At 40.8% G+C, this 24546-nt stretch overlaps 1 protein-coding gene and 1 pseudogene across 10 annotated transcripts in view; one reads left to right on the top strand and one right to left on the bottom strand.

The window, feature by feature from the left end:
- DCUN1D4 (defective in cullin neddylation 1 domain containing 4) overlaps nt 1–24546 on the top strand; it is a 74056-nt gene that overhangs the window by 5494 nt on the left and 44016 nt on the right. For all 10 annotated transcript variants that reach the window (XR_749452.2, XR_749451.2, XR_004054836.1 and 7 more), the window contains exons 2-3: nt 15689–15759; nt 15917–15956. Coding sequence is in view for 2 of the 10 variants with exons in the window: in XM_010376743.2 (XP_010375045.1) it covers nt 15689–15759; nt 15917–15956 (111 nt within the window). In the remaining 8 variants the exon portion in view is untranslated. The remainder of the gene's footprint in view (nt 1–15688; nt 15760–15916; nt 15957–24546) is intronic.
- Nucleotides 17273–17754, bottom strand: LOC104672877 (annotated as a pseudogene).

Below are 24546 nucleotides of genomic sequence, written 5' to 3'. Positions count from 1 at the left end.
TTTTCTTTGATGAATCATAAATGCTGGTAAGTTTTTATAGTTGGTCAACTTCAATTGGTGTTAATTCTTCTCATAGCTTGCTTTTTTTCTTTTGAAATTTACATTAAGAAAAGTACCTCTTGAGAAGTATTCTAAGCAGAACATGTATTTAAAAATGTGTTTTAAGAAGAAAAACACTGAAATACATTTTAAATAGAATTAGGTATTTTAACAATCATTGTATGACAGTTTTAGATGTAGCAAAGTATTTGCTACTTCAGGTTTGAATTGCTTTTAATCAGAAAATGCTGTTAATGAGTTATGTTCAATCTAGGAAGATAGGCTTGTCGCTTATAACTAATGTACCGAGTAAAGCACTAGATATAAAAAAGACCCCAGCCCTCTTCAAATAGCATTACCTGTGGTATCATTTATTCTAGTTCTGCCTTTGAGGATTTTTTTTTCCTTGTGAAGTTTTTTGCTGGCCTGTATCAGTAGATTTGCAGAGATGGGGAGTAATCCATTTATATCTGTAATGGACACTGTCAGTCTCGTGGGGCCCTGACTCTTTGTCTGGTTGAAGAATTCTTACCCTAGCAGGCAGATCTTCTCAGACACACTCACCTGAGACTGTGAACCTGAGGCTGGAGGCAAGGAAAGAAGAGTAGCCCATGTGACCATTTTCTGGAGGGATGCACAGTGGTGGCTGCCGTGCTGCTTCTAGAGGCAAGGTCTAGTTGTGGCTGCAATGATGATGCAGTCTGCTGTGTGCCCTTATAACCAGGGGGAGATTCTGCAAACTGTCTAATAGCACTCCCCCTTTTTTATAAATCCTTTTTTGTTTAAATTAGCTAGAATTAGTTTCTGATGCTCTCCACTAAGAATTCTAATACTTCAGCATCCAGACTTCTCACTGTTGCTGGTCAGATATGTGGTTGAAGCCCTTGTGAAGAGCAGTGATGTGTTTTTTTCATCCTGGCTGCCTGTACATTCTGGTCAGAGGTGACCCAGAGGACTGGAGGAGGACACAGTCGGTACCAGCTGTGGGTGTAGGAATTGTGTTTGCTGGTGGTCAGGCAGGACTCCGAACCACACACTAGCCCAACCCACTGGGTCTCATCATGTGCCGCTTTTTACTGCTGCTTTTTCCTAATTCTTTGTCTCCCAAAAGTTGGGATGCCTGGGAGCTAATACGTAACTACTTGTGCATTTTTTTTTTTTTTTTGGTTCTATGGGAATATTAGCTACAGAAATACGTGTGTGCATGTGTGTGTGTGTTTTAGTGGAATGTTTATTTTGTTTAGCCAAAAATTACATCTGATGTACCAAATACCTTTTTAGTCAACGTTATTTAGGTATAATTTTATGTATTATAAAATTGTACTCATTTTAAGTGTTGTTTGGTGAATTTACTAAAGATATAGAACATTTCATTACCCCAAAAGTTCCCTTGGGCCCCCCTGTAGTCAGTGCTTCTCTCCCTGCCCCACTACCATAATTGTTGGCTTTTAACATATGTCGTCTTAGGCCTCCTCCATGTTAGTTGATGAATTGTCCCTTTGCTGTTCCTGAGGATATTACAGTATAATAAAGGCATGATAAATCTCTCATTTTTACTGAACTATGAAATCTAAAGGAAAACTATCAGTGCTGTATAAATTATCAATCTGATAAATAATACTTTGCCGCATGGAAGTGTCTTGAGTTAGATGACTTGTTCTGGTGAGCAGCTTTCCAGTGGATGGCTTTTCTGGCTTCTCTGTGGCCTGTAGACATGCAGGGCTCGGGTTTTCTCCATGGATGTGATGATGTCTTTTAATTGTTATTTGGGTCATGTTGGGAGGCAGGAAAGCCAAAATGGCTGGATTCAAATCCTTGCTCTGTCATCTCCTAGCTGAGGGACTGGAGGAGAGTTACCCAGCTGCTCTGTGTGGGCTTCAGAGCCCTCACACCTAAAAATTACCTGTTGAAGGCTGTGGAGTTGTTCAGTCACCAAGTGTTTATTGGGTACCTACTACGTACCTGCTCTTCATCTTTCAGGAAGTTTTCATTCTAGTGTAGGGGCCCTGCTCTTCATCTTTCATGAAGTTTTCATTCTGGTGTAGGGGAGGGGGCAGATAATAACAAGTAAATTGTGTAGTATGTCAGATGGTGATAGGTTATGTAGAGAAAAACAGCAGGGAAGGAGTGCATGCAGGCACCCCTGTGTGCGGGCGTCGGGTGGGGTGGAGGGTGTTGTAATTTTAAATAGCGGAGCCAGGAAAGGCTTCACTAAGGAGGTTTTAAGCTAAGCCCTGATGGAGGTGAGAGGCCATTCCAGGCAGAGAGAACATAAATGCAGAAGCTCAGAGTGGAGAGCAGGCCTGTATTTGAGGAGCAGTAGAGGCTGGGGTGCTTAGAGTAGAGGTGTGGGGGCAGGCAGGGGGAAGAAAGTAGGAGGCAAGATTATAAGTAGTCCCAAGGATTAAATGAGATGAAACACAAAACATGTTTTTGTTGCTTGTAATTACTGTGTGATGACAGTCTCCTAGGTAGACTTTAAAAAATAACTCTTGAGAAGAAAAGAGGTTATAAGAAAGAACAGAACCAAATGAGGCATTCCCTCACTCAGCCATTCAGCAGACATTCAAGGGTTTTTCTGCTGCCAGGTGCTGCTGTCACAGGCAGGACTGCGTTGGGGAGACCGGGGCTTCAGGAGCTTCCTTCAGTGAGTTCAATGTGGAGACAGAGAAGGAGTTGGATGCATGGTATGGTGATGCCTGCTAGGTTAGATGGATGCCCAGGGGGGCTTTGAGAACATGTGGGGAATGGTTAGCAGTTGTCATGTGAGTTTTAGCTTTTGACGTTTTATGATGTGAAGAACAGGATCTGTGTGCGTGTGCAGGTGGCACATGGGGTCAGGTGGGAGCTTTCCAAGGCCAGCGACAACATGGTGGGGACAGAGAACTGTAGCAGGAGAGGGTGGGTGTTTGGTAGGCTAGAGTGGAGGGGAAGGTGAGGTGCAGGGCTAGGCAGGAGCTGGTGGCAGGGGTGGGGTGGGGGGCGGTGGGAAGGACTCAAAAGAGGCACCAGGGAGAGAGTGTATGAGTGGAAAGGAATTGAGAGAAGAAAGCTCTGAAGTGGGGCACAGGGAGGGAGGAGGAGCAAAGGGGAATGGGGAGGGACTAACACGAATTCAGTGATAATCTTGGATTTGCCTCATCTGCTTTGCCTCCATTAACTCATTTAATCCTCACAGCAGCCCTCAATAAGTTAGGGACTGTTATTATCTCCATTTCACAGATGAGGAAGCTGAGGTGTAGAACGGATAACTCACCTTTTCAAGGTCGCACAGCTTATAAGTGGTGATTTGAGATTCTAACTCAAGCATTCTGACTGTGGTCTTGGTAACCCTTTACTGCCACTGAAATCATTCTTAACATTTTGTTTGTGCTTTTCATTGAACCCTGATTGGAACACTCACTGCGTGTATATTGGAATTCTTTTTTTTTTTCTTTTGTCACTGGCCTATGAATGATGATCAACAGAGCCAGTTGATGTGATTATCTCTTGGTTCTTTTCTTCTTGGAATGAGTCTCAGCAGGATCAGGATCTGGGATTTCTGAGTCTCTTCTTTCCCATTCTTCTTCATCCCCTCTCATTTTTGCTGGTTTGCTTATAATGAGAGTAGGCATTTAAAAACTGATTTTAAGTGGGAAACTGAAGAATTGTGGCAAAGTATTTGCATACTCTTAACTAATGAAATAGTCATTTTTAGTTTTCTTAGATTTTATTTAAATAGACTTGTTATTTTTAAATATAGGAGATCTCAATGACATTGCAGCAAAACTAGAAAACAACTACTAACATCATTTTTGCTTAACATTTTTGAAATTATTTTTCTCTTTTTTTTTCCTGTAGGTTAGAGTAAGTTTAATGTCTTGTCCTACATATGCCATTCCCAAAATTAAACCACAGATCACTTCTTAATTATTAATTAAGCAGGAAACGGGATAGTTGTACATTTAAGTCCAATAGCTAGTGAATTAGTAGTTTTAAACACCATCACCTTGTGATCTCTTCTGCCCTGTCTTTTTGCAGTTCTAGGTTCAGTCTGTCTCAGTGTCTTCTACGTTCTAGTAATAATAGGGATGAAAACAATTAACCTTGGTTGGCACATAATATGGACCAGCACCGTGCTAAGTGCTTGACATGCACCATCTCATTTAATAATCCTCACGGTAGCCTCACAAAGATGGTTCTGTTATTTCGGCTTTATGGATGAGGACACGGGCACAGTGAAGTTTGGAAGCATGTACAGGGTCACTCAGTTAGGACTCAGTTGGAGCTCTGACTCCAACCCAGGGCTTTCTGTTATCAGAGCTGATTGACATTCTTTAACCAAAATCTGGGCTCATTTAACGTTAGTGAAATGAAAGGATTTTTACTCTGAACTACCCAGTGATTCTGTGTTCTTCAGTGGGTAGCACAGATTATTTGTGCTTACCTTCAGTGGTAGGTGGGGTGAGGAGAATGAAGCTAGGGCCCTTTGTACCGTGTCACATTGGGAGTGCAGCCAGACTGGGTGTCCTGAAGTGACTGAGTCCCTTGGGATAGCACCAGCAGGCACAGGCAGTGTGGTGGGCGATGGATGGATGCTGCCTCCCTTGGGCGGATGGTTTCTTCTTGCAGCCCCTTTTTTGAGTCCTGCAAGAGGAAGAAAAAGCCAGCAGCATTATGCTTGAATGGCTTTAATTTTGGATGTGTTCAGTGAAAATGCTGAGTCACTTTGAATGACCTGCTCCCTTATCAATTTTCTCCCTTGGCTTTTGGCTTTTGTGCCTTGTAAATAGCAAATATTTATTGATGAAGAGAATGAAGTTAGTTAACACCTTCCTCACCTGCTACTTTCAGTTCTTTCGGTTTTTACCCTGCTTTTCAGCTCTGCAGTCTTTTTCCTGGACCTTGGCCTTTTCATCATGTGCTGATAGGGTATGGTGAATGAGTTTGATTCCTGTCTAGTGGTGCTGAGGTTGTTCCAGGAGTGGATTGGCTACTGGCAGGCCAGGGATTGAGTTGAGAGTCAGGGATAGAATCTACTTCTCTGGTTACATGTTAGAATCACCTGGGCTGCTTGAGAAGCACGTGGTGCCCCACACCCATTTTTATTTGATTGATCTGGATTGGGACCCTGGTATTTGGTGTTTTTCAATCTTCTTAAGTGATTCCACTGTGTAGCCAATGGTTTCATATTAATAGCTTAATTAGGAAGCTGGGTTTATTTTGGGCTGTGGGGATGGGGCTCAAAAGATGCAACAGCTCCCCCATGGGCACTGCACTGGGCAGATTGCACAGACCCTTCCTGCTCACCTATGACATAATAGCCAACATTTGGTAGTGCTTCCCCTGTGCCGTGCACTGTTTGAAGCACAGTGGAGCATTAACTCATTTAATCCTCATGATATCCTTATGAGGCAGGCACTGTGATGATCCATTTTGTAGAACAAGAAATTCCTACTTGTAGCCATGAAGGACATGTAGTATGAAACTGACCCATAAACCTAGGTTTTGGTTTTTCCTAGGTTTACAGTATAGAAAACATTTCAGATCTTTGTGTTTTAATAATTTAGTCTCAAATGTGAATGTATTTGTTTTTACAAATGAAACTGAGACCTGTGCCATGTCATATAGCTAGTGACTATCAGTTAATATAAAGAGTTATAAATTGGTATTGTAAATCATTTAAAACACTACTTTTTTATGGTTTTGACATAGATTTTACTTTATGGTACATTTTATATTTCAGGTTATTTGAGATGTAACTCATTTTTAATGTGATCTTTTTTACTTAAAATTGCATTTTGTACTTTTTGAAAACATATGTACTGTGATCTTTGAGTGTGTATTAGATCTTCACTGACTTGTGATCTGACCTGCCTCTTCACATTCTGGCTACTGTAACTCTCCAGGATACTAAGCAAAACTAATAGCAACATTTTAAGCATGCTCAAATCCGGCCATGGTAAAACCCAAACTCAGCACTCCTTCAAACCCCCATGCATTTCTAGTCTCCCCTTTATAACCAACTTACTGAGCAAGTTGTCTTTGCTTGAAATAGTCTTGTATTTCTTCATCATTCATACTATCCTCAGCCCACTTTGTTCTGGTCTCAGTTCTGTCATTGCAGTCTTCTCTGAGGTCATGGAGTAACCTTCATGTTGCTAAATTTAGTAACTATTTTTAAAGCATTTATTCCCCCGTTTATTGGTACCTGCCTTGTGCTAGGTTTGCGCTGTTGTTGGTACAGGTTGAATACCCTTTATCTGAAAATATGAAACCCAAAATGCTCCAAAATCTGAAACTTTTGAGTGCTGACATTACACTTACAGGAAATATTCATTGTAGCTTTTCAGATTTTTGGATTAGGAATGCTCAACTGGTAAGTATAATACAAACAACAAAACCTGAAGAAATCTGAAATCCGAAATGCTCTGGTCCCAAGCATTTCTGATAAGGGATACTCCAAAATATATTGGGATAGAGTAGTGAATAAAGCAAAAGGAAGTCCCTATCCTCATGGAGTTTGGGCTCTAGGAAGAGTGACAAAGACATAAATAAATATATAATATAATGTCAGGATCATGGAAGACTTCCTGTTGTATGACTCTACTAATATAAAATGTCTAGAGTAGGCAAATCTAGAGAGACAGAAAGTAGATTAGTGGTTGCCTAGGGCTGAAGAGGGGTGAAGGGAGAAATGGGGAATGACTGCTAATAAAAAATTTTATAATTAGATTGTGGTGATATTTGCACAACTCCAGATATACTGAAACAATTGAATTTTACACTATAATGAGTGAATTGCATGCTATGTGAATTATATTTCAACAAAGCTATTAATATCAGGAAGGTGTAAGTGCTATGAAAAAAATCTAAATCCACTGGGAGATGGAGATACTATTTTGCATAAAGAAATCAGATGAGACGTCTCTGATGAGGTGATATTTAAATAAATATGTCAGGAAAGATAGCTGTTGAGCCTGTGAACATCAAGGGTCAAGGAGACTGAGGGGCACAGTAAATGCAAAGGCCCCGAGGTAGGAATTCACTTGAATATTCACGAGTTGTGTGGCTAGAATGGAGTAGGCAAGGATAATGTATTGGGATGACTTAGGTCAGATCGCGTAGAGCCTTGTGAGGACTAGAATTTTTTTTTTTTCTTTTATGCTGCAATAGCAAATACAACATCTCAGTGATTCAAGTAAGTGGTTGTTACGCATCCATTGTGGGTTGGAATGGGTGTCTGCTCCACATCGTTGACATTCTCATCCCTAGTCTATGTGAAACTCATGGGAAAAGAGGGCATGTATTTCTAGAAGGAAGGAAACAAGGCAAATCTAAACAGTGGCTCCCAACCACAGTGCACCCTTGGCTTTAACAATTTTTGTTTTCTTTTCCCATATCACGTTATAAAATTGACTTTTCAGGAGCCTGAGCCATGTGACCCATGGCTTGAAACACCCTTAAGCTAAGCATTCTCTGGTGAATCCCAGTTAGAGAGGCAGATCCCTGTACCTCAGTTGTGTTCTTGTTCTGTTCCAGAGACATTTAGATGAGTGCCGAGGTTAGATGGTAACCTTTAATTTTGTCCAGTAATGTTTTTCTTTTTTGGCAATAACATGGTCATGATTTTGCCCTTTCCTTCTGCCACCTTTACAGGTTTATTTCGTCCTTTTCATCGTCATCAAAAAGCATTTATTAAGACCATAATACTATTTAAAACTTTTATACCTGAGAGAATTGCTCAGCTGGAGTTTATTAATAAAACACTTTGATGACGCTTTAGTGCTTAAAAACAGAAATTTAACATTGGTGTTAAATCTTTTCTGTACCATTATTTCCCTGGGGGGAAAATGGTGAATTGTTTTAGACTCAGCCAGTTTAAAAATTTTTTTCTTTAATATTAAGTTATTTTAAGTGTGTGCTTGCTTATTGGCAGCTTTGGGTAGGAAATGCTGCTTTTTTCCTATTACAGAGTGTGAAGATAGATTGATATTTTTGCTTTGATTGGAAATAATTTAGAATGGAAGAAGTAGCCTTGGATTGGGAGTTAGAAGATAGGAGTTTTGCCCAGCTTGGCCATAGCTAGCTCTCTGACTCTGCTCAAGCTAATAAAATGAGAATTGGACAAAAGAACACGAACCATTGAGTGCCTCACTCGCTCTCATCTCTCACGTGCCGTCCTGTTAGTTTTTCCTTACACTGCAATCACATTTTATATAGTGATTGGTTCTAAAGTCCCTATGTAAGGTGAAGATCATTGGTGTTAAAAATACCACTGGAAACACTTGCAGAAGATTCCCCTTTGGAAGCTGCCTCAGAACAATCCAGCACAGCCCATTCCTTCCTCCAGCATTGGAATAGATCGCTGGCTGTTTATTTGAGCACCAGTTGAGCATCTGGCCTTGGCTTCAACTTCAGTTTAGGGACCATGTTTTATGAAAATACATCACTTTAAATACTCAACTCATACCATATTGTGAGATGCACAAAATCTGATTGGCATGTGGAAACAGACCAATGGAGTGACTATTCACGTGTCACGTCTCATGCTCATTAAGTAGATGAGGGGTGGGCAGTTAATGAGACAACTGAAATTTCTTTTCGTCTTGCTTCTTCCTTTTTTTTTTTTTTTGGACCAAATGAGAAGAGTTGAATTTGTGTGAGCTAAATGTCTATTTTCTGTAACTCCAGTGTACTCAGAGTCTCTCCTCTCCACTTTTACAGCCACTGTCTAACAGCCCTAATCCTTTCCCACCTCAGTCACTTCTAGTCATCTCCATAAATGGCCACTGTAAATTCAGATCACCCATCATCTTTGCTGCACACTTGTCCTAGAGTGATCTTTTTAAATAACTCTCCTGATCAGAACACTTCCATGGCACCAAGACTCACAGGAGTGCTTCTCAGACTTCCCACCAATGTTTTCTTGTGCAGAGTTTGGTGAATTAACTTGTCTCAGGGTTCCGGGAGCACAGCTTGATGTGGGGATTATGTTTGTTCTCATGTAAGATTGTCATATTATTGTTGATTAGAATTGATGTTGCTGGAATGTGCCATGCCTGTCATTACGTTTGCATGGTCTCTGGTGCCCCTGTTCGAAGAACAGATCCTTAGGAGATGAAATCTAAATGCTCAAGCAGGATTCACAGGCCCTTGTGGAGCTTACATTCTAATGGGAGAGGATGATGACAAATATATAATGTCAGATGGCATTAATGCTGTAAAGGAAAGCAAAGCATGGTAAGATGATAGAGTGAAGAGGGGGCTCTGTTGATCTGGCAAGGTTATGTGAGGAGCTGATTTTTAAGAATTTTATCTTAATTGACAAATAATTGTATATATTTATGGAGTACAATGTGATGTTTTGATATGTGCATAATTGTGGAGTGATCAAATCAGGATAATTAACATATCCATCAAAGGTGATATTTAAATGGAAACCTGATGAAGTATGAGAGCAACCATATTATTATTAGGGGGAAGAGGACTCAAGGTAAAGAGAACAGCACGTGCAAAGGCCCTGAGGTGGGAGTGTTCTTGGAGTGTTAGTGAAACAGTAGGAAGCTCACTGTGGCTGAGTAGAATGAACAAGGGGAAGATGGGTAGAAGATGAGATTGGAGAGATTAGTAGATGCAGAGTGTACAAGGCCCTGAGCCCATAATAAGTTTTCTTTTGCTTTGAACAGCTTCCCCTTCCATCTGTAACTGTTGGGCGAGGTGGAATTAATTTTAATTTGTTCTACATGCTAACCAGTTGCCCCTCTGTTTACTGAATTATTATCTCTTCTCCATTGAGTTTGAAATGCCACTTAATTATATGTTGTGTATGCATATTTATACGTATATGTTTGTCAGCTCTCTGTCATTGATTTTTCTTCTTGCACACATAGTATAACATTTTAATTACTGTACCTTTATACCAGGTCTTGGCAGACAATGACCCATGGGCCAAATCCAGCCTACCACCTGGTTTTTATAAATGAAGCTTTATTGGAAAGCAGCCATATTTATGTATTGTTTATGGCTGCTTTTGAGCTACTATGGCAGTGTAGTTGCAACAGAGACTGTATGGGCCAGAAATCCGGAAATATTTACAATCTGACCCTTCACACAGAGTTTACCGGGCTCTGCTTTATACTGTGTATTGATATCTGATAGGGCAAGTTCATCCTCATTCTTCTTTTTCAACAATTTCTTGGCAGGGCTAACATGTTTATTTCTCCAGATGAACTTTAGAATCAGTCTGCCAAGCTTGCCTGACTTCCTTCTTTTCCCCACCTTTTTTTTTGGGGTGGAGAACTGGGGAGCCAGCAGAATAGGAATTTTGATCGCATTAATTTGTGGTTTAGTGAAGGGAGAAGTGATTGCTTTACGTTGGGTCTTTCTATTCCAGAAATATCTCTCTATGTGAATATCTTTCAGTAAACTTTTATTGTTCATTTTGAACAATAAAATCGTACATATTGGAGTTTGTTCCTATATGTATTATTGCTTTTTGTTGCCATTATAATTGAGATCTTGTCCCAGTTATATTTTACAAGGGACTATGGTATAAAGGGAAGTTTTTGCTTTTTATCGATTTAAATTCTGTTTCTAACCCTCTTATGAGAGTAAACTATTAGGACTGTTAATTTTTGTTTCTTTCAATTGACAGTCATTGTCTGAACTTATCAATAATTGTTTTATTAATGTTTATGTCTCTGCCTATATTGTGGAGTTCTCTTACCTAGAGTAGTTTGGGGGAATGGACCTTGACACCCTCAGTGGCATTCGTTTTTTTTCTTTTGTGTAGGTCACAGCAAATGGTAGTTAAAACAAGCCAAAAAAACAAAAAACAACCAGATAACCCAGACAAGTTTATGCCCAATCTGCAGTTGTTGGTAGTTTTAAGAAAGTCCAGAAGATAACGTAGACAAGCTATTTATCAAGCAGGCTCTGCCTTTGCAGAGCTGATTGCTGCTTTTAATACAGACTATAGAGTTGCCGTGTCACACAGGAGAGTCAGACTCAACATTGCTTTACTTTGGAGAGCCATTTGATCATGGAATGCAGTCAAAACCTAGCATTTATCCTTTGGAATTGAAATATGAGCAGAAGGAGATTTTTATGTATCAGTTAGTGCTTTCCAGAATACATTCTCGGTAAAGCATTTGATCTTTATCCTTAACATCTATGCCTTAAGGAGGTGAAATCTACTTTAGATTTCAAGGTCTATTACTTGCCATGCGCATTGAACACATGAACTGTAAATCCAATGTGTGTTAACCTTTGTGAATCTATCTTTTAATGCCAATTTTGTCTTTTTTTCTCCTGATTTTGTGTCTTCTTAACTTTTCCTTATGTTGATGAGACAAAAGAAAAATTATCCATGTTACTGGTTTCATTTTTTCCTTTTCCTTTTTGTTTTTTTGGTTGAAGTGATGATGGTGTGGTAGCAATAGGGATTGGATATAGAAATGGAGAATTGCCGACATATATTATGTATTTGTAAAATGAACCTGTTTACTCTGTTGCCTTTAAGTAAAGTAAAACTTCATATGTGGAACCTGATTTTAAACATAATATCTGTATTTTTGTTCCTGTGTGTTGTGATTATCTGCAGTCAACATTATGAACATCAGTTGCTGGTATATAAGTAGCAGTGCCATTCTTGCATTACCATAAAGAAATACCTGAGACTGGGTAGTTTATAAAAGAAAAGAGATTTAATTGACTCACAGTTCTGCAGGCTTTACAGGAAGTATGGTGCTGGCATCTGTTTGGCTTCCAGAGAGGCTTATAATCATGGAGGAAGGTGAATGGGGAGCAGGCACATCACATGGTGAAAGCAGGAGAGAGAGAGAGGGTGAGAGGAGGTCTGACACACTTTTAAATGACTGAACCCCATGAGAACTCACTGACTGTCTCAAAGACAGCACTAAGCCATGAGGGACCCCCCCCGCCCCCATGATCCAAACATCTCTCACCAGGCCTCACCTCCAGCATTGAGAATTACAATTCAACATAAGACTTGGATGGAGATATATCCAAACTCTATCACCATCATAGGCTATAAAGATGTACCAGGCCACCTGCCTCAATTACAGAGGAAGCTCTGACCTTGGGATCATTGATGTGAGGCGAGAATTGGACTGAGGAAAAGTTAGAGACTATTTTAGACAGCTGTGTGGTATGGAGAATGGTATAAGTAAATATAGTGGGAATTGATGTCTTTTATTGAGCACTTACTATGTTCCAGGTATTGTAATGGGTACCTGACATACCTAGGCATTGTAATAGGTGTCTGATAAATGTTTTCAACCATACAACAACATTAGGAAGGAGAATTTTTTATTCTCATTTTACAGATGAGAAAATTGGGAATTAGGTTAAATAACTGGTAGACCTGAGATTTGAACCAGCTGTTAAGACTCCAGACTCAGGTTGTCTGGAGTCTTAACAGCTGGTTCAAATCTCAGGATCTAGAACTAGATGTACCATATGACCCAGCCATCCCACTACTGGGTATATACCCAAAGGATTATAAATTATTCTACTACAAAGACACATGCACACGTATGTTTATTGTGGCACTATTCACAATAGCAAAGACTTGGAATCAACCCAAATGTCCATCTGTGACAGACTGGATTAAGAAAATGTGGCACATATACACCATGGAATACTATGCAGACATAAAAAAGGATGAGTTTGCGTCCTTTGTAGGAACATGGATGCAGCTGGAAACTATCATTCTTAGCAAACTATCACAAGAAGAGAAAACCAAACACCGCATGTTCTCACTCATAGATGGGAACTGAACAATGAGATCACTTGGACTCGGGAAGGGGAACATCACACACTGGGGCCTATCATGGGGAGGGGGGAGGGGGGAGGGATTGCATTGGGGAGTTATACATGATATAAATGATGAATTGATGGGTGCTGACGAGTTGATGGGTGCAGCACACCAACATGGCACAAGTATACATATGTAACAAACCTGCATGTTATGCACATGTACCCTAGAACTTAAAGTATAATAAAAATAAATAAATAAATAAAAAGACTCCAGACTCAGGTTGTGAAGCAAAGTGGATTTTTGACAGGAATAAAGTGGTTGTGTGTGTGTGTATGTGTGTGCGTGCATGTGTGTGCACACATTTGAATTCTCTTGTGTGTAGGAAGGGCAGTGAGCAGAATATAGGGTTGGAAGGAAGGGTTTTGTGGAGTGGGGTGGTGAAGATGTTTGGAATATGAGTTGGGCCCAGCCCACGAAAGTCCTGGAATTCCAGATTGAGGATAACTTGTTTCTTGTCTTGTCTACTTCTTCCATATTTATGTAAAGGAGGGAGAAAGATACAACAGTTTTGGTTTATTTAGATTCTCTTATGGAAATTTTGGGAGTTGAATTAACAGCAGGGTGGTGAAATGACAAAAGCATAGCCTGGAGAGTTAGAAGAGACTTCATTGCTGGAATAGCTTTTAGCAAGCCCCTTTTTCTATCCCCTCCCTTGTCCTCAGTGAAAAGAGAATGCAGAGCCTAAAATTTTCTGTTTTTGCTTTTTGTCTTTTTGGTAGCCCAAGAGTTTAACTTCATATTTTAAGGTGATAATGTAATGTATCATTTGTCTTCCTATATTTAATCTGAGAGAGTACAAAAAAGGGGCTACGGCTTGGTAGTAGATCAGGTGGAGGTGCAAGAGTTGGATGTTCAAGCTCCTCAGCACCTCTTGCTGGTCCTGAGATGCCTCTTGCTGGCGAGAGGGTTGTTGCTTCTAGCTTCTACCCTTGTTCTTGTTTAGTAAATATAAATGTAAATAAATAAGTATACAATGCACATACTTTTCTAAACCTCTGTGCAGTTGTATTTAGATGAAAAATCCATATTCTGAGCCACATTATGTCATCATTTACCTTAAGCATGGCTAGGCTATTCGGATGCTAAGAAATTCATGCATATCTGTATTGGAGGGCCATTTAGAGCTTGAGGCCCTGCTCTGGCTCTCAGCACAAAACACTGGTTTTTGGTACCATTCTAGATGGCTATGACTGTGAACAGTGCACATGCACGTGTATGTATACAGGTATGGCCTGCTGTTCCTGACACCGCATGTGAATGTCAGGGGCTCTGCTTCTGCCAACCCCTCTGCCCTGCAGACCTACTCAGAACTGGATGCCCAACAAGCTTTAGAAGAGAAAGTAAAGCTTTCTAACTGTGAACAGGGAAGCCAGCTTGCTTTCAGGGTTCAGAGTAGCAGCCCAGAGGATCCAGCCCATGCACAGACGCCTGATGTTGTAGCACCTGCTCTTTGGGTCTGTTCTTTGGATCTGATACGTGTCCTAAATAAAATGTTTCAGTAAAGGGTGCTTTTTTTCTTTCTTTCCCTCAGAATAGTATAACTTGGAGGGTTACAATATCTTTTCATGGTCATTTTCATACTAACCTTTACTAATAGGAAAGAAGGAACTAATGTAAATCCTGATATTTTATGAAAATACTTCCGGTGGTGCTTACATATGAAATTATTAATAAACTTTCAGCTTACATTTTTATTGCCTAATATGTATGCAAACATACTTTACTTGAAGTTGAGGATGCGTGTGGTGGCCCACACCTTTAATCCCAACATTTTGGGAGGCTGAGGCAGGAGGATCACTTGAACCCAGGAGTTCAAGACCAGCCTGGGAAACATAGAATGATCCTGTCTCTACAAGAAAAAAAAGAAAAGAAAAATTAGCCGTGCATGATGGTGCACACTAGTAGTCCCAGCTACCCTGCAGGCTCAGGCAGATCACTTGAGCCTGGGAGGTTGAGGCTGCAGTGAACCATGATTGCACCACTGCACTTCAGCCTGGGCAACATAGTGAGATCCTGTCTCGAAAAAAAAAAAAAGAAAGAAAAAGAAAAAAGAAATACTAATGAGATGCTTTTCTATCATTTTCTTGCCATGAGCTTACTTAATTATACCAGTAATTCTAGAGAAGAGAGGGGAAAGTGAACATTTCATTTGAGACTAATCTGTTTTTATGATTTGTTTAATATGCTAACATTGATGTCTTTCTATTAAGTTCAAGTTCACTGCTGACAGGATTTTACAACTACTGAATTATTTTTTGTTTTACTTTGGAATTCACATGAAAATTTCATGAACTTTAACATTTGGTTGGGAATTTTTTTTTTTTTTTTTTTTTTTTTTTGAGGCGGAGTCTCACTCTGTCGCCCGGACTGGAGTGCAGTGGCCAGATCTCAGCTCACTGCAAGCTCCGCCTCCTGGGTTTACGCCATTCTCCTGCCTCAGCCTCCCGAGTAGCTGGGACTACAGGCGCCCGCCACCTCGCCCGGCTAGTTTTTGTATTTTTAGTAGAGACGGGGTTTCACCGTGTTAGCCAGGATGGTCTCGATCTCCTGACCTCGTGATCCGCCCGTCTCGGCCTCCCAAAGTGCTGGGATTACAGGCTTGAGCCACCGCGCCCGGCCTTGGTTGGGAATTTAACTTTGTTGTCAGACTATTTCTAGGAGGTAGGTCACTAATTGCATGTTTTTAAAACAATTTAGTGTCAAGTTATTTGAGATAGTATTTAATTATATCAAAACATTTGCTTGTTTTCTGAGTTGTTTTTTTTTTTTTTTTTTTTACGGTATTGGAAATAAATGAGGCTGACATTTTTCCTTTTTCTTTTCAAGATTTTCAACTGAACTCTCATCTCTCAACACTGGCAAATATTCATAAGATCTACCACACCCTTAATAAGCTGGTAAGTCATTCTTTTAAAGACAAAATTACCAACTGTTTAAAGTAGTCATTTTGTGTAAGAGTATTTGATAAAAATTTAGATTCTAGATACTAGGGTATCAGTTTATCAAAATGCTAACTGTGTGATTTCTTGATAATAACGAACATATTTCTTTCAGAACCTAACAGAAGACATTGGCCAAGACGATCACCAAACAGGTATCTGTAAATGCTAACACTACTTAATTTTAAATAACTTCTTAATATAAAATTAGGAAAGAGAAATACTAGCTATGAATGCACTGTATTGTCATAATGTACTCCATTAACAAGTTGTTCCTTGGCTGAGGTTGTTTTTCAGGGAGTAATGAAGGCAGCCATGTTATAGCTTCTTCCCAGTAAGAAATCTCTTCTGGAAGCACTTTTTAATGCCTTTAAAGAGGCTCGGGATTTTCTTGAATAGTTGTTTCAAGATACCATTTTTTCTCTACTACAGTATTTTCATTTATACTAAAAAGGTGCTACAGTAATGCAGTTTGGAAGGTATTCCACAAATATTTGAGAAATTGAGCTGAAAAATGATTTAATGTGTATGTATGTATGTGTTTATAGTTACTGAGGATTTAGGAATCGGAAAATTGAAGCTTGATTAGTATAAGGTGTCCTCTAAGTCTGTGGTTCTCAGAGTTTAACTGGCATTATAATCACCTGCGGGGAGGCCTTGTTTAAAGTACAGATGTTAGGTTCCACCCCAGAGTTTCTGGTTCTGTAGACTTGGGGTGGGGCCCCAGAGTTTGCTCCTATGTGGTGCTGATGGAGCTGGTGTGGAGACCACAATTTGAGAACCACTTCTCTCAACTGTTAGTAATCATAAAGTTCAGAAACTTGCATTTGATCTATAGTTACTAAACTCCCAGCAAAAATTATTAAAACACATTTTAAAGTGTTTGAAAATGGCCATAGTAATAGATAAATTGAAATTTGTCTTAGTCTGGGCTGCTGTAACAAATACCTTAAACTGGGTAGTTTATAAACAATAGAACTTGATTGTTCATGGTTCTGGAGACTGGGAAGTTTAAAGTGAAGGCACCAGCAGATCCTGTGTCTGGTGAGGGTCTGTTCCTCACTGATGGTGCCTCTTGCTCACTGCAGCTTAACGTGGCAGAAGCGGCAGGCACCTTCCTCACACCTCTTCTGTAAGGCCACTAATTCCGTTTATGCGGGCTCTACCTTCCTGACCTAATTGCCTCCCAACTCTGCCTCTTAATACTAAGAGACTGAGGGTTAGATTTCAGCATGTGAATTTTGGATGGGCAAAAACATTGAGGCCATAGCAGTGCTTGTTGGGGAATTTTGAATAGCACAAAAGTAAATAGAGTGAAAAGTGACAGTTGTCTTTTATGTCTTCTAATCCTATCACTATCTGCCAGCACACGGTTTAACATTGGTTCTTTCAGACTTTTTTTTCAAAGCAAAAACTCTTTATTTGTTAAGAAAAAGGTATGATTTCTTATTTTCTATTCTTAGCATAAGTGTTAATTCTTTCCAGTGGAACCCAAACCTTCTGAACCTCTTTCAGTATCATCCAAAGCTTTGAACTTCTATTTCTGGGTAAATAATTTGTTCACAGATGAAGTGCAGTTCAATCACCTTTTTTGACTTCAGACTTTTCTTTACCAAAATTAAACAGTACAGCACCAACATTTCCTCTGTAATCTTCCTCTATGACACCACCTCCTACATCTATAAAGTGTTTTGCAGTGAAGCCAGTGTGGACCTACTCTTCCACAACACCTGGAAGGAGGAGCTATCTAAATGTCTGTTCGCAAGAACTTTCTCCATAGGTGGTATTATATCATAGGCACTGTACAGGTCATAGCCTGCAGCCTGTGCAGGCCTTCAGGTCAGGCTGTGGTATGCTTGGAGAGTTGGGCAAGGCAGAGCTGCATGCTGACCTCCTCCACAGGCCAGAGAGCTTGCTGGGGGAAATGGCAGGTATCTCTTTAGAGAAGGGCATGGCAGTACAAGAAGGTAAGCGAAGGGGAGAGCCGAGGGAATGAGAGGGTACAGGATCCTTTCTCACATTTGTATGCATGCATGTATGTTTATAGTAGTGGTTTTTTATTTAGCATCAGTGATATCATCATACTGTACATGTTATAGTGTGTTTTCCTTTTTCATAGAATGGTGCATTTTGGGGGCTGTTGAGATTTAGGACTGTCCCCACCTTCTCCTCTAAATTGGTTCAAAATCAATTGAAAATTAGGTGTAAGATGGAGACTGAAGTAACAGTGTTTTTTGAAAACACAACTTAGATGTGCAGCAAGAATGCACAGGACTTTCAGCATTTCACCTGAATCACTGTCACAACTACATAAGCACAAGCCAGCACACCTGGTGACCCTTCACACCCTGCATTATGACTTTCAGCTTGCTCCACTGGCAGGCAGATCTGAAAGGGAGTTCGAGGGGTTAGGCTCTTTGCTCATTCAGTCTCTCAGCACTTAGATCAGGTACTACTCCTTCCAGGGGAAAGGAGTGAGACAGAGGGGCAGAGACTGCGCCAGGAGTTTCTAGGAGTTCAGGGGTACTAAGGGTCCCTTCACCTGATCCTTCCGTCTTGGCAAATATAGATCAACTCAAGGACAGTCAAAATCAATTTATTTAATAATTTTAAAAGCAGTATGTCCATGTGGTTTTGAAAGAAGTATTGAAAAAATATAAAAAAGTGAAGATTTCTGTCCCAGTTTATCACCCCTAGCTTCCATCCCCCACTAGTAGTCCACGTTTGACTTTCCAGAGGTAACTTAAGTTTCTTCTGTTTGTTAACTAAATGATGATGATGATGTATTTTTTCCTTAAATACAAGTGTATATTTATATTTGCCGCTTTTTCACTCAGTATATACTGTCTTCGAGATCTTTTCATATTAACACATTTATAAAGTATCTGCTTTCTTTTTTAATGGCTGTGTAATTTTCCAATCAATGGATATTTTATAATATGTTCCTTCCTTCTGTTGATTTATGTACAAGTATGTGTTTAACTTTTAGCCACCGCCAGTAATGCAGGAATATAACTTTTGGACCAGTTTTAATAGTTACTTTTGAACTTTTGAATTAGATAATTATTGTTACTATAGTAATTTTGCATGTAAATATTTAACCCAAAGTGTGGCAGTTGAAATTCAGTTAAATGAAAGTATACTTGGACTCATGCCTCCACTTTTGCTTTGGTTACAGTGGATATGTCCAATACTGGGAGTACTTTTCATGGGATTCTTGGGTGTTGCTTCGCCAGCCAGAAAATTCTGTGGCTGGTGGCACCCTCTGCCTGAGTATTGCCTATATCTACTGGGCTCCTTCCACCCACTTGACCAGGCAGGCTGCACTCAGCTCGCACTACTGGCCTGGATCCCACACCTGCCAAGTGCGAGTTAGGCATGGAGTGGCGAGCAGTGTGAGCGAGCGAGCACCCGGTCCAATCACTGCCCACAGCCAGGAATGCTGGCTGCTGCAGTGGGGCAAGTAGCGCCAGGTGCCAGCACGGGCGCCAGTACAGGCACCAGCTCTGTGCGAGGCTGCAGCTGGACCAGACGTACTGCATGCACCTGCACCTGGACGAGGGGAACAAGGTGGCGCCCAGAAGCTTGGAGATTCTAGGAACCACAGAACCCCAAAGAGGGTGTCACAGCCCTGGCTCAAGGAGCCCCTGGGTGTGAGCTCCCCAAAGGGCTGCAGCTCTTCTCTCTTCACCGCCCACAATGTGGCAAGTGGCAAGGTGTGTGTTTCAGCCCTGTTTGTGTTACAGTTCTTTTAGTCCTGCCATTTGGCGGAACCTGAGTTCTTGTCCCACATCCAGGAAGAATGAGGTATGCAGACAACTAGAGGGTTAGCAAGGTGTAGAGGAGCTTCATCGAGTGGCAGAACAGTTCTCAGCAGACCCAAAGTGGGTAGCTCCTTTCTGCAGGCAGGTCATTCTGACATCTATGCAGCCCTCAGCGGAGAGGAGACCTGGAGTGAGTAGCTCCTATCTGCAGGCAGGTTGTCCTGTCCTCTGCCTGAGTCTGGCAGAGTCTGAGATTTTTAATGGGCTTCAGAGGGGAAAAAGCATGTACTGATTGGTCCATGGGCGGCCATGAGCTGGCCTGGAAAAAGCACAAGAAGTTCTCACTCTAGTCCCTGGAACTGGCAGCCCAGCCTCCAGGCTTCAGGCCATTCCAGGCTTGAAGGTGGGGATTTACCAGAGACCCACCCCTTTCTGCCCAGAAGCCTGTCTGCTTCCTGCTGCCATCAGCCTGCCATCCATGGTGCACCTGGCGCTCAGGCTGTTTGTGCCAAGCGGCACCTGCAGGTCTGCGCCAAGCTGCTCTCAGAAACCCCCCCCCAGCCTCCCCTTCATGCTTGTTGGTGCCCAAAGTTTGAAGGGGGCTGAGGCGGCAGGGGGCTGGTGTGTTAGTGCTGCCCCAAGCATATGCACACCTGGTTAGGTCACAACAGTGCCTGGGCTCAGCCTCAACTTTATTCTGATACTGGACAAGGCACCTGGAGTGGGGAGATGCCAGGAAGTAGAAGCAGTCGCTTCTGAGGCTGTGGGGGCAGGGAGCTTTCCCAGTCCCTGAGAGTGCAGGGATGCCTGGGTCTGCAGCCATGGTTGGGCGGCTGCAGCTGTACCTGGAAGGGCGAGACTCCTGCCCCCACAGCTCAGAACGGGGTGGGGCTCCTGCCTGTTCCCAGCTCCGTGGAGTGTGCAGCACCTGCTGCTCCTCCTCCACTGCAGCCCACCTCATGGCAGTGATTGCTCCAGACGGCTGCTGCTGCCATCAGTATGACGTGCTGGTTTATTGCCTGGTACCTTGTAAGTGCCCAGTCAATGTCAGTTAGTGTTAGTAATTTCTTGGAGTAGTCAACTTCATTAACATTTCCCATCTGGTTATAGCATCACTTGTGATTCCTGTACCCAACGGAGTATACTTTAAAAACTGAGCAACATAAAATCTATGATGTTTAGAAATCTGAGAAAATTGAGTCATTGTAGTACTTCTATGAGTCTCTCGACCTGACAGTAGTCTGGGCAATGCTACTGTGTGCAAAAGAGCCAAACCTACGTCACAGAGGTTGGGTATCTTCTTGCTCTGCCTCCTCTCACGCCTTTCTTTTATGTGTCCCAGTCTTCATCCCACCAAAAGGAAAAAGAGAGAATGAATTAGTGGCTACTTTTGGAGAAGGAGCACAGAATAGTAGTGAATTTTAAAAAGCCAATCAGGCTAGGTGCGGTGGCTCATGCCTCTTATCCCAGCACCTTGGGAGGCTGAGGCTGGTGGATCACGAGGTCAGGAGTTCAAGACCAGCCTGGCCAACATGGTGAAATCCCATCTCTACTAAAAATACAGAAATTAGCTGGGCATGGTGGTGCATGCCTGTAATCTCAGCTACTCGGGAGGCTGAGGCAGGAGAATTGCTTGAACCTGGATCCGGGGGGCCGAGGTTGCAGTGAGCTGAGCTCACGCCCCTGCACACCAGCCTAGCTACAGAGAGAGACTCCATCTCAAATAAAAAATGATAAATAATAAATAAATAAATGAGTAAGGATGATGATGGATGTCAGAAGTATTTAAAGAGAGGAAAAAATTCTTTTGTCTTTAGCAGTTCAATGATCTGTTCAAGAAAATGAAATAAAAATATTAGCTACTGGTAAGATCTTAAGAGGCAATCTATTTATCAACTTAAATAACTGTATCTTTGTGACATTGTTCAATGAAAAGTGAGGTGAAATAGCTATATAGAAAGTACTGAAGTGGCAGAATGAACTCTGTAAAATGTTAGTAAATGAAACAAGGCTATGATACAATCAGCTCACTAAAATGAAACATGAGACAGTGAGATTTTTGTATTGGCACATCTATTTGTATTAAGTTTGGAGAAGTAAAAAATATTCTCTAGTTTTGTAGACCTCTTGTATTCTTTTTTACTTGAGGACCACGGAGCAGAAAGATTAAAAAAAAAAAAAAAGGAAGTGAAGCACATATTTAGGCACTATTCGTTAAGAAAAATGTGCTACGTAATTAAATTATTATGAAAATAGCAAGCTGGATAGATGATAAAGGGCCTTTAGTCTGAACCAGATGAACTCAAGTTGCCCTTTAAAATGGACTTTCTGTCGTAAATACTAGGATAGACCTGTTGAAAAAATGTTGGCAGTATTTCTGATTAATGTGGGAAGAAAAGCTATATTCATTGACTGATTTATTTGAAATCAGATGGGGTCCGTTAAAAAATATTTAATTTGTTCTCTTGAAACACCGAATCCAAAAGAAATGAACCTGAACTTAAACAGTAATCTTTGGGCAAAAATTGCACACAATTTTGATTGCTTTCCTAAGTGTCATGTAACACCAAAACATTAAGAAAGAGCTTCTAATGATAGGAGGATTGATTTCAGATTCACTAAAACATCAGCCTTAATGTCTTGCTTCTACCTCTAATGCCAGATGTTTGTACCTAAGTAGGTACTTTAAAATGCTTAAAATAGCTCATTTTCTGAAGCAGATAAATATTCCATAACATTCTTGTTTATGTTATTTGTATATTTTTTGTAGCTTAAAGATAAACTTGTAAAGTCAAGTAATGCAAAGATACAAGTTCTGAGTCAGTGAAGTCTAAATTTAATGGTACAAATAAATACAAATTTGTAGAAATTATTTCTATTTAAGTATTTTTAATCATAAAAACATCACAGAGTTATTTTAAGAAGCAAACATTCATTGAATATGTCTTTTAAAAAATCCTATCTGCTAAGAAACTTAAAGTTCGTGACACAGGGAGAATAAATATGAAATGATGGTGTTTTATTTACTCATAGGTGTTTTAAGTCTCTGGAAATGTACTTTTTTTTTTTTTCCTTTAGCAGAATCTGATTTATACATGTTTTAGGAGCATTTATTCAACAAATATTTATTGAGAGTCTACCATATGACTCAGTAATGGATGTATCTTATTATTACTGTAATAAGATACTGTATTAGCTGCTGAGTGTGCACAAGTGAACCAAGCAGGACCCCGCAAAGCAGTATGTGCCATTGTACGTACACTCGAGAAATCCTAGTTGTTGCTCTTGCTTAGTTGGGATCCCTGCAACTATTAGGGGAGCAGATTTGGGGCAAACAGACTTGAATTGGGTGTTTTCTGTGTATTTTGTTGATTTCGTTCACTTTGGCAAATTACTATTTTAAGTAAAGTTGTTTTCCCAAGCATTAAAAAGTTGCTTTTTTTGTAGCCTGAATGGGTTCCAGGAAAACTCTACCTTGACCAGCTGTGCTGTGTGGTCCTCAGTCAATTCCCTTCCCTTTCCTGGGTCTGAGTTTGCCTCATCTTCCTTGTCAGCCAGCTGTGTGAGAGTCAGCGAGTCAGTGCCTGAACTTAGATGACTGTTGGGGCAGGTGGATAGACACAGTTTCTTTGTGAAAAAATGACCCCTTAACTGTCACTTGCTTATGCTAATGATTAGAGTGAAGAGATTTACAAAAAAAAAAAAAAAAGTTATGCCTCTTAGGAGATAAAAAATTTAATAAATGACAGATCACTTGCTCATCTGGGATGATTTGGATCTCAAAGATGAGTAAGTTTTCCACAGACACAAGAAAAAAGTATTTGTGAAACTTTTAATAGAAAGCATTTATCAATAAGAAAGAAACATAAGAGAAAGCTGAAAATGTTAGTTAACTTATGATGTTTGTGTATTTATCAAAAACATGCTAATCTTGACAAGTAGGATTCAGTGGAAACCAAATGTTGTACCAGTGTGTGTCTAGAAAGAAGCAGGTGGTAGAGGAGCTAATGAATGAACTTTTATTGGTGAATATTGGTGTAGACATTATTTTAAACAGTGTTCCTTTTCTTATGCATTGAGGAGACAAATGCATTTTCTTCTGTGTTCTGCACATGTGGAAGGGGAGGGGTTACTGATAGACCAGAAGCTGGGAACCAAACCATGACTGCTACTGGAAGAAAATGTCTTTTCTTCCCACATATACCACTAAGGAGGGAGATGCCAGCCTTGAGGATCAGGATAGACTCTTCATTTCTGGGCAGTATAACACGCTTTACAGCTGAGCAGGGCATGTTTTTCATTCTGCAAGCTCTGCCCTAGGGCATTAATAGATATGAATAAATCTTTGTTTTTGTATGTTGGCAATCTGCAGAAGCTTGGGTCACTGCAATTCTTTGGACCTTTTAGTATGCTTTAGTGGTGTTTGTGAACGGGGCAACATTTTACAGGGAAGATGAATGGGGTGTGTGGGGTGGTGGGCAGCACTCTCCCTGACTCTTTCTTTTCCAGTTCTCATCGCAGGTGTGGGAAGAGAGATATGGGAGTGCCTAGTGTCTCTGAAGAGCCCTCTACTCCTATCCTTGGAAGGAAAGAGCCTGGTTGGGTCCCCAGGAATGTTGACTGAGGGTCATCTGTTTAGACCTGAACTGGTTTTTTGCTGGAGCAGGCAGGATCCTTGAGCCTGGGCACTGTCCAAGACTGGGGTCTGGGAAGGACCCTCATCTGAGCTAGAATCACAGTTTATAATGGAAAAGGTGCTTTGGACTGTTACGTTGCTGAAGCATGTCACCCCAGGAACTTAGCACAGTGATAGAAACCCAGATATGAACTGGGATTTGGGTTTCAGCTCTGATCATTGCTCTTAGCAGGGTTGTGACTGTTGGCTGTTGACAGCTCTCTCTGGCTTCAGACCAGGTATCTGGAAAGAGCTGTTCACATTCACTGTGTCCACTTCCTCACCTCACTTCTCTCCGCAGCCCGT

This window comes from Rhinopithecus roxellana, chromosome 2, assembly GCF_007565055.1.
Source record: "Rhinopithecus roxellana isolate Shanxi Qingling chromosome 2, ASM756505v1, whole genome shotgun sequence".
NCBI classification, from domain to species: Eukaryota; Metazoa; Chordata; class Mammalia; order Primates; family Cercopithecidae; genus Rhinopithecus; species Rhinopithecus roxellana.
Note: the sequence above shows the minus strand (reverse complement) of the source record. Positions and strands in the feature narration are given on the sequence as shown.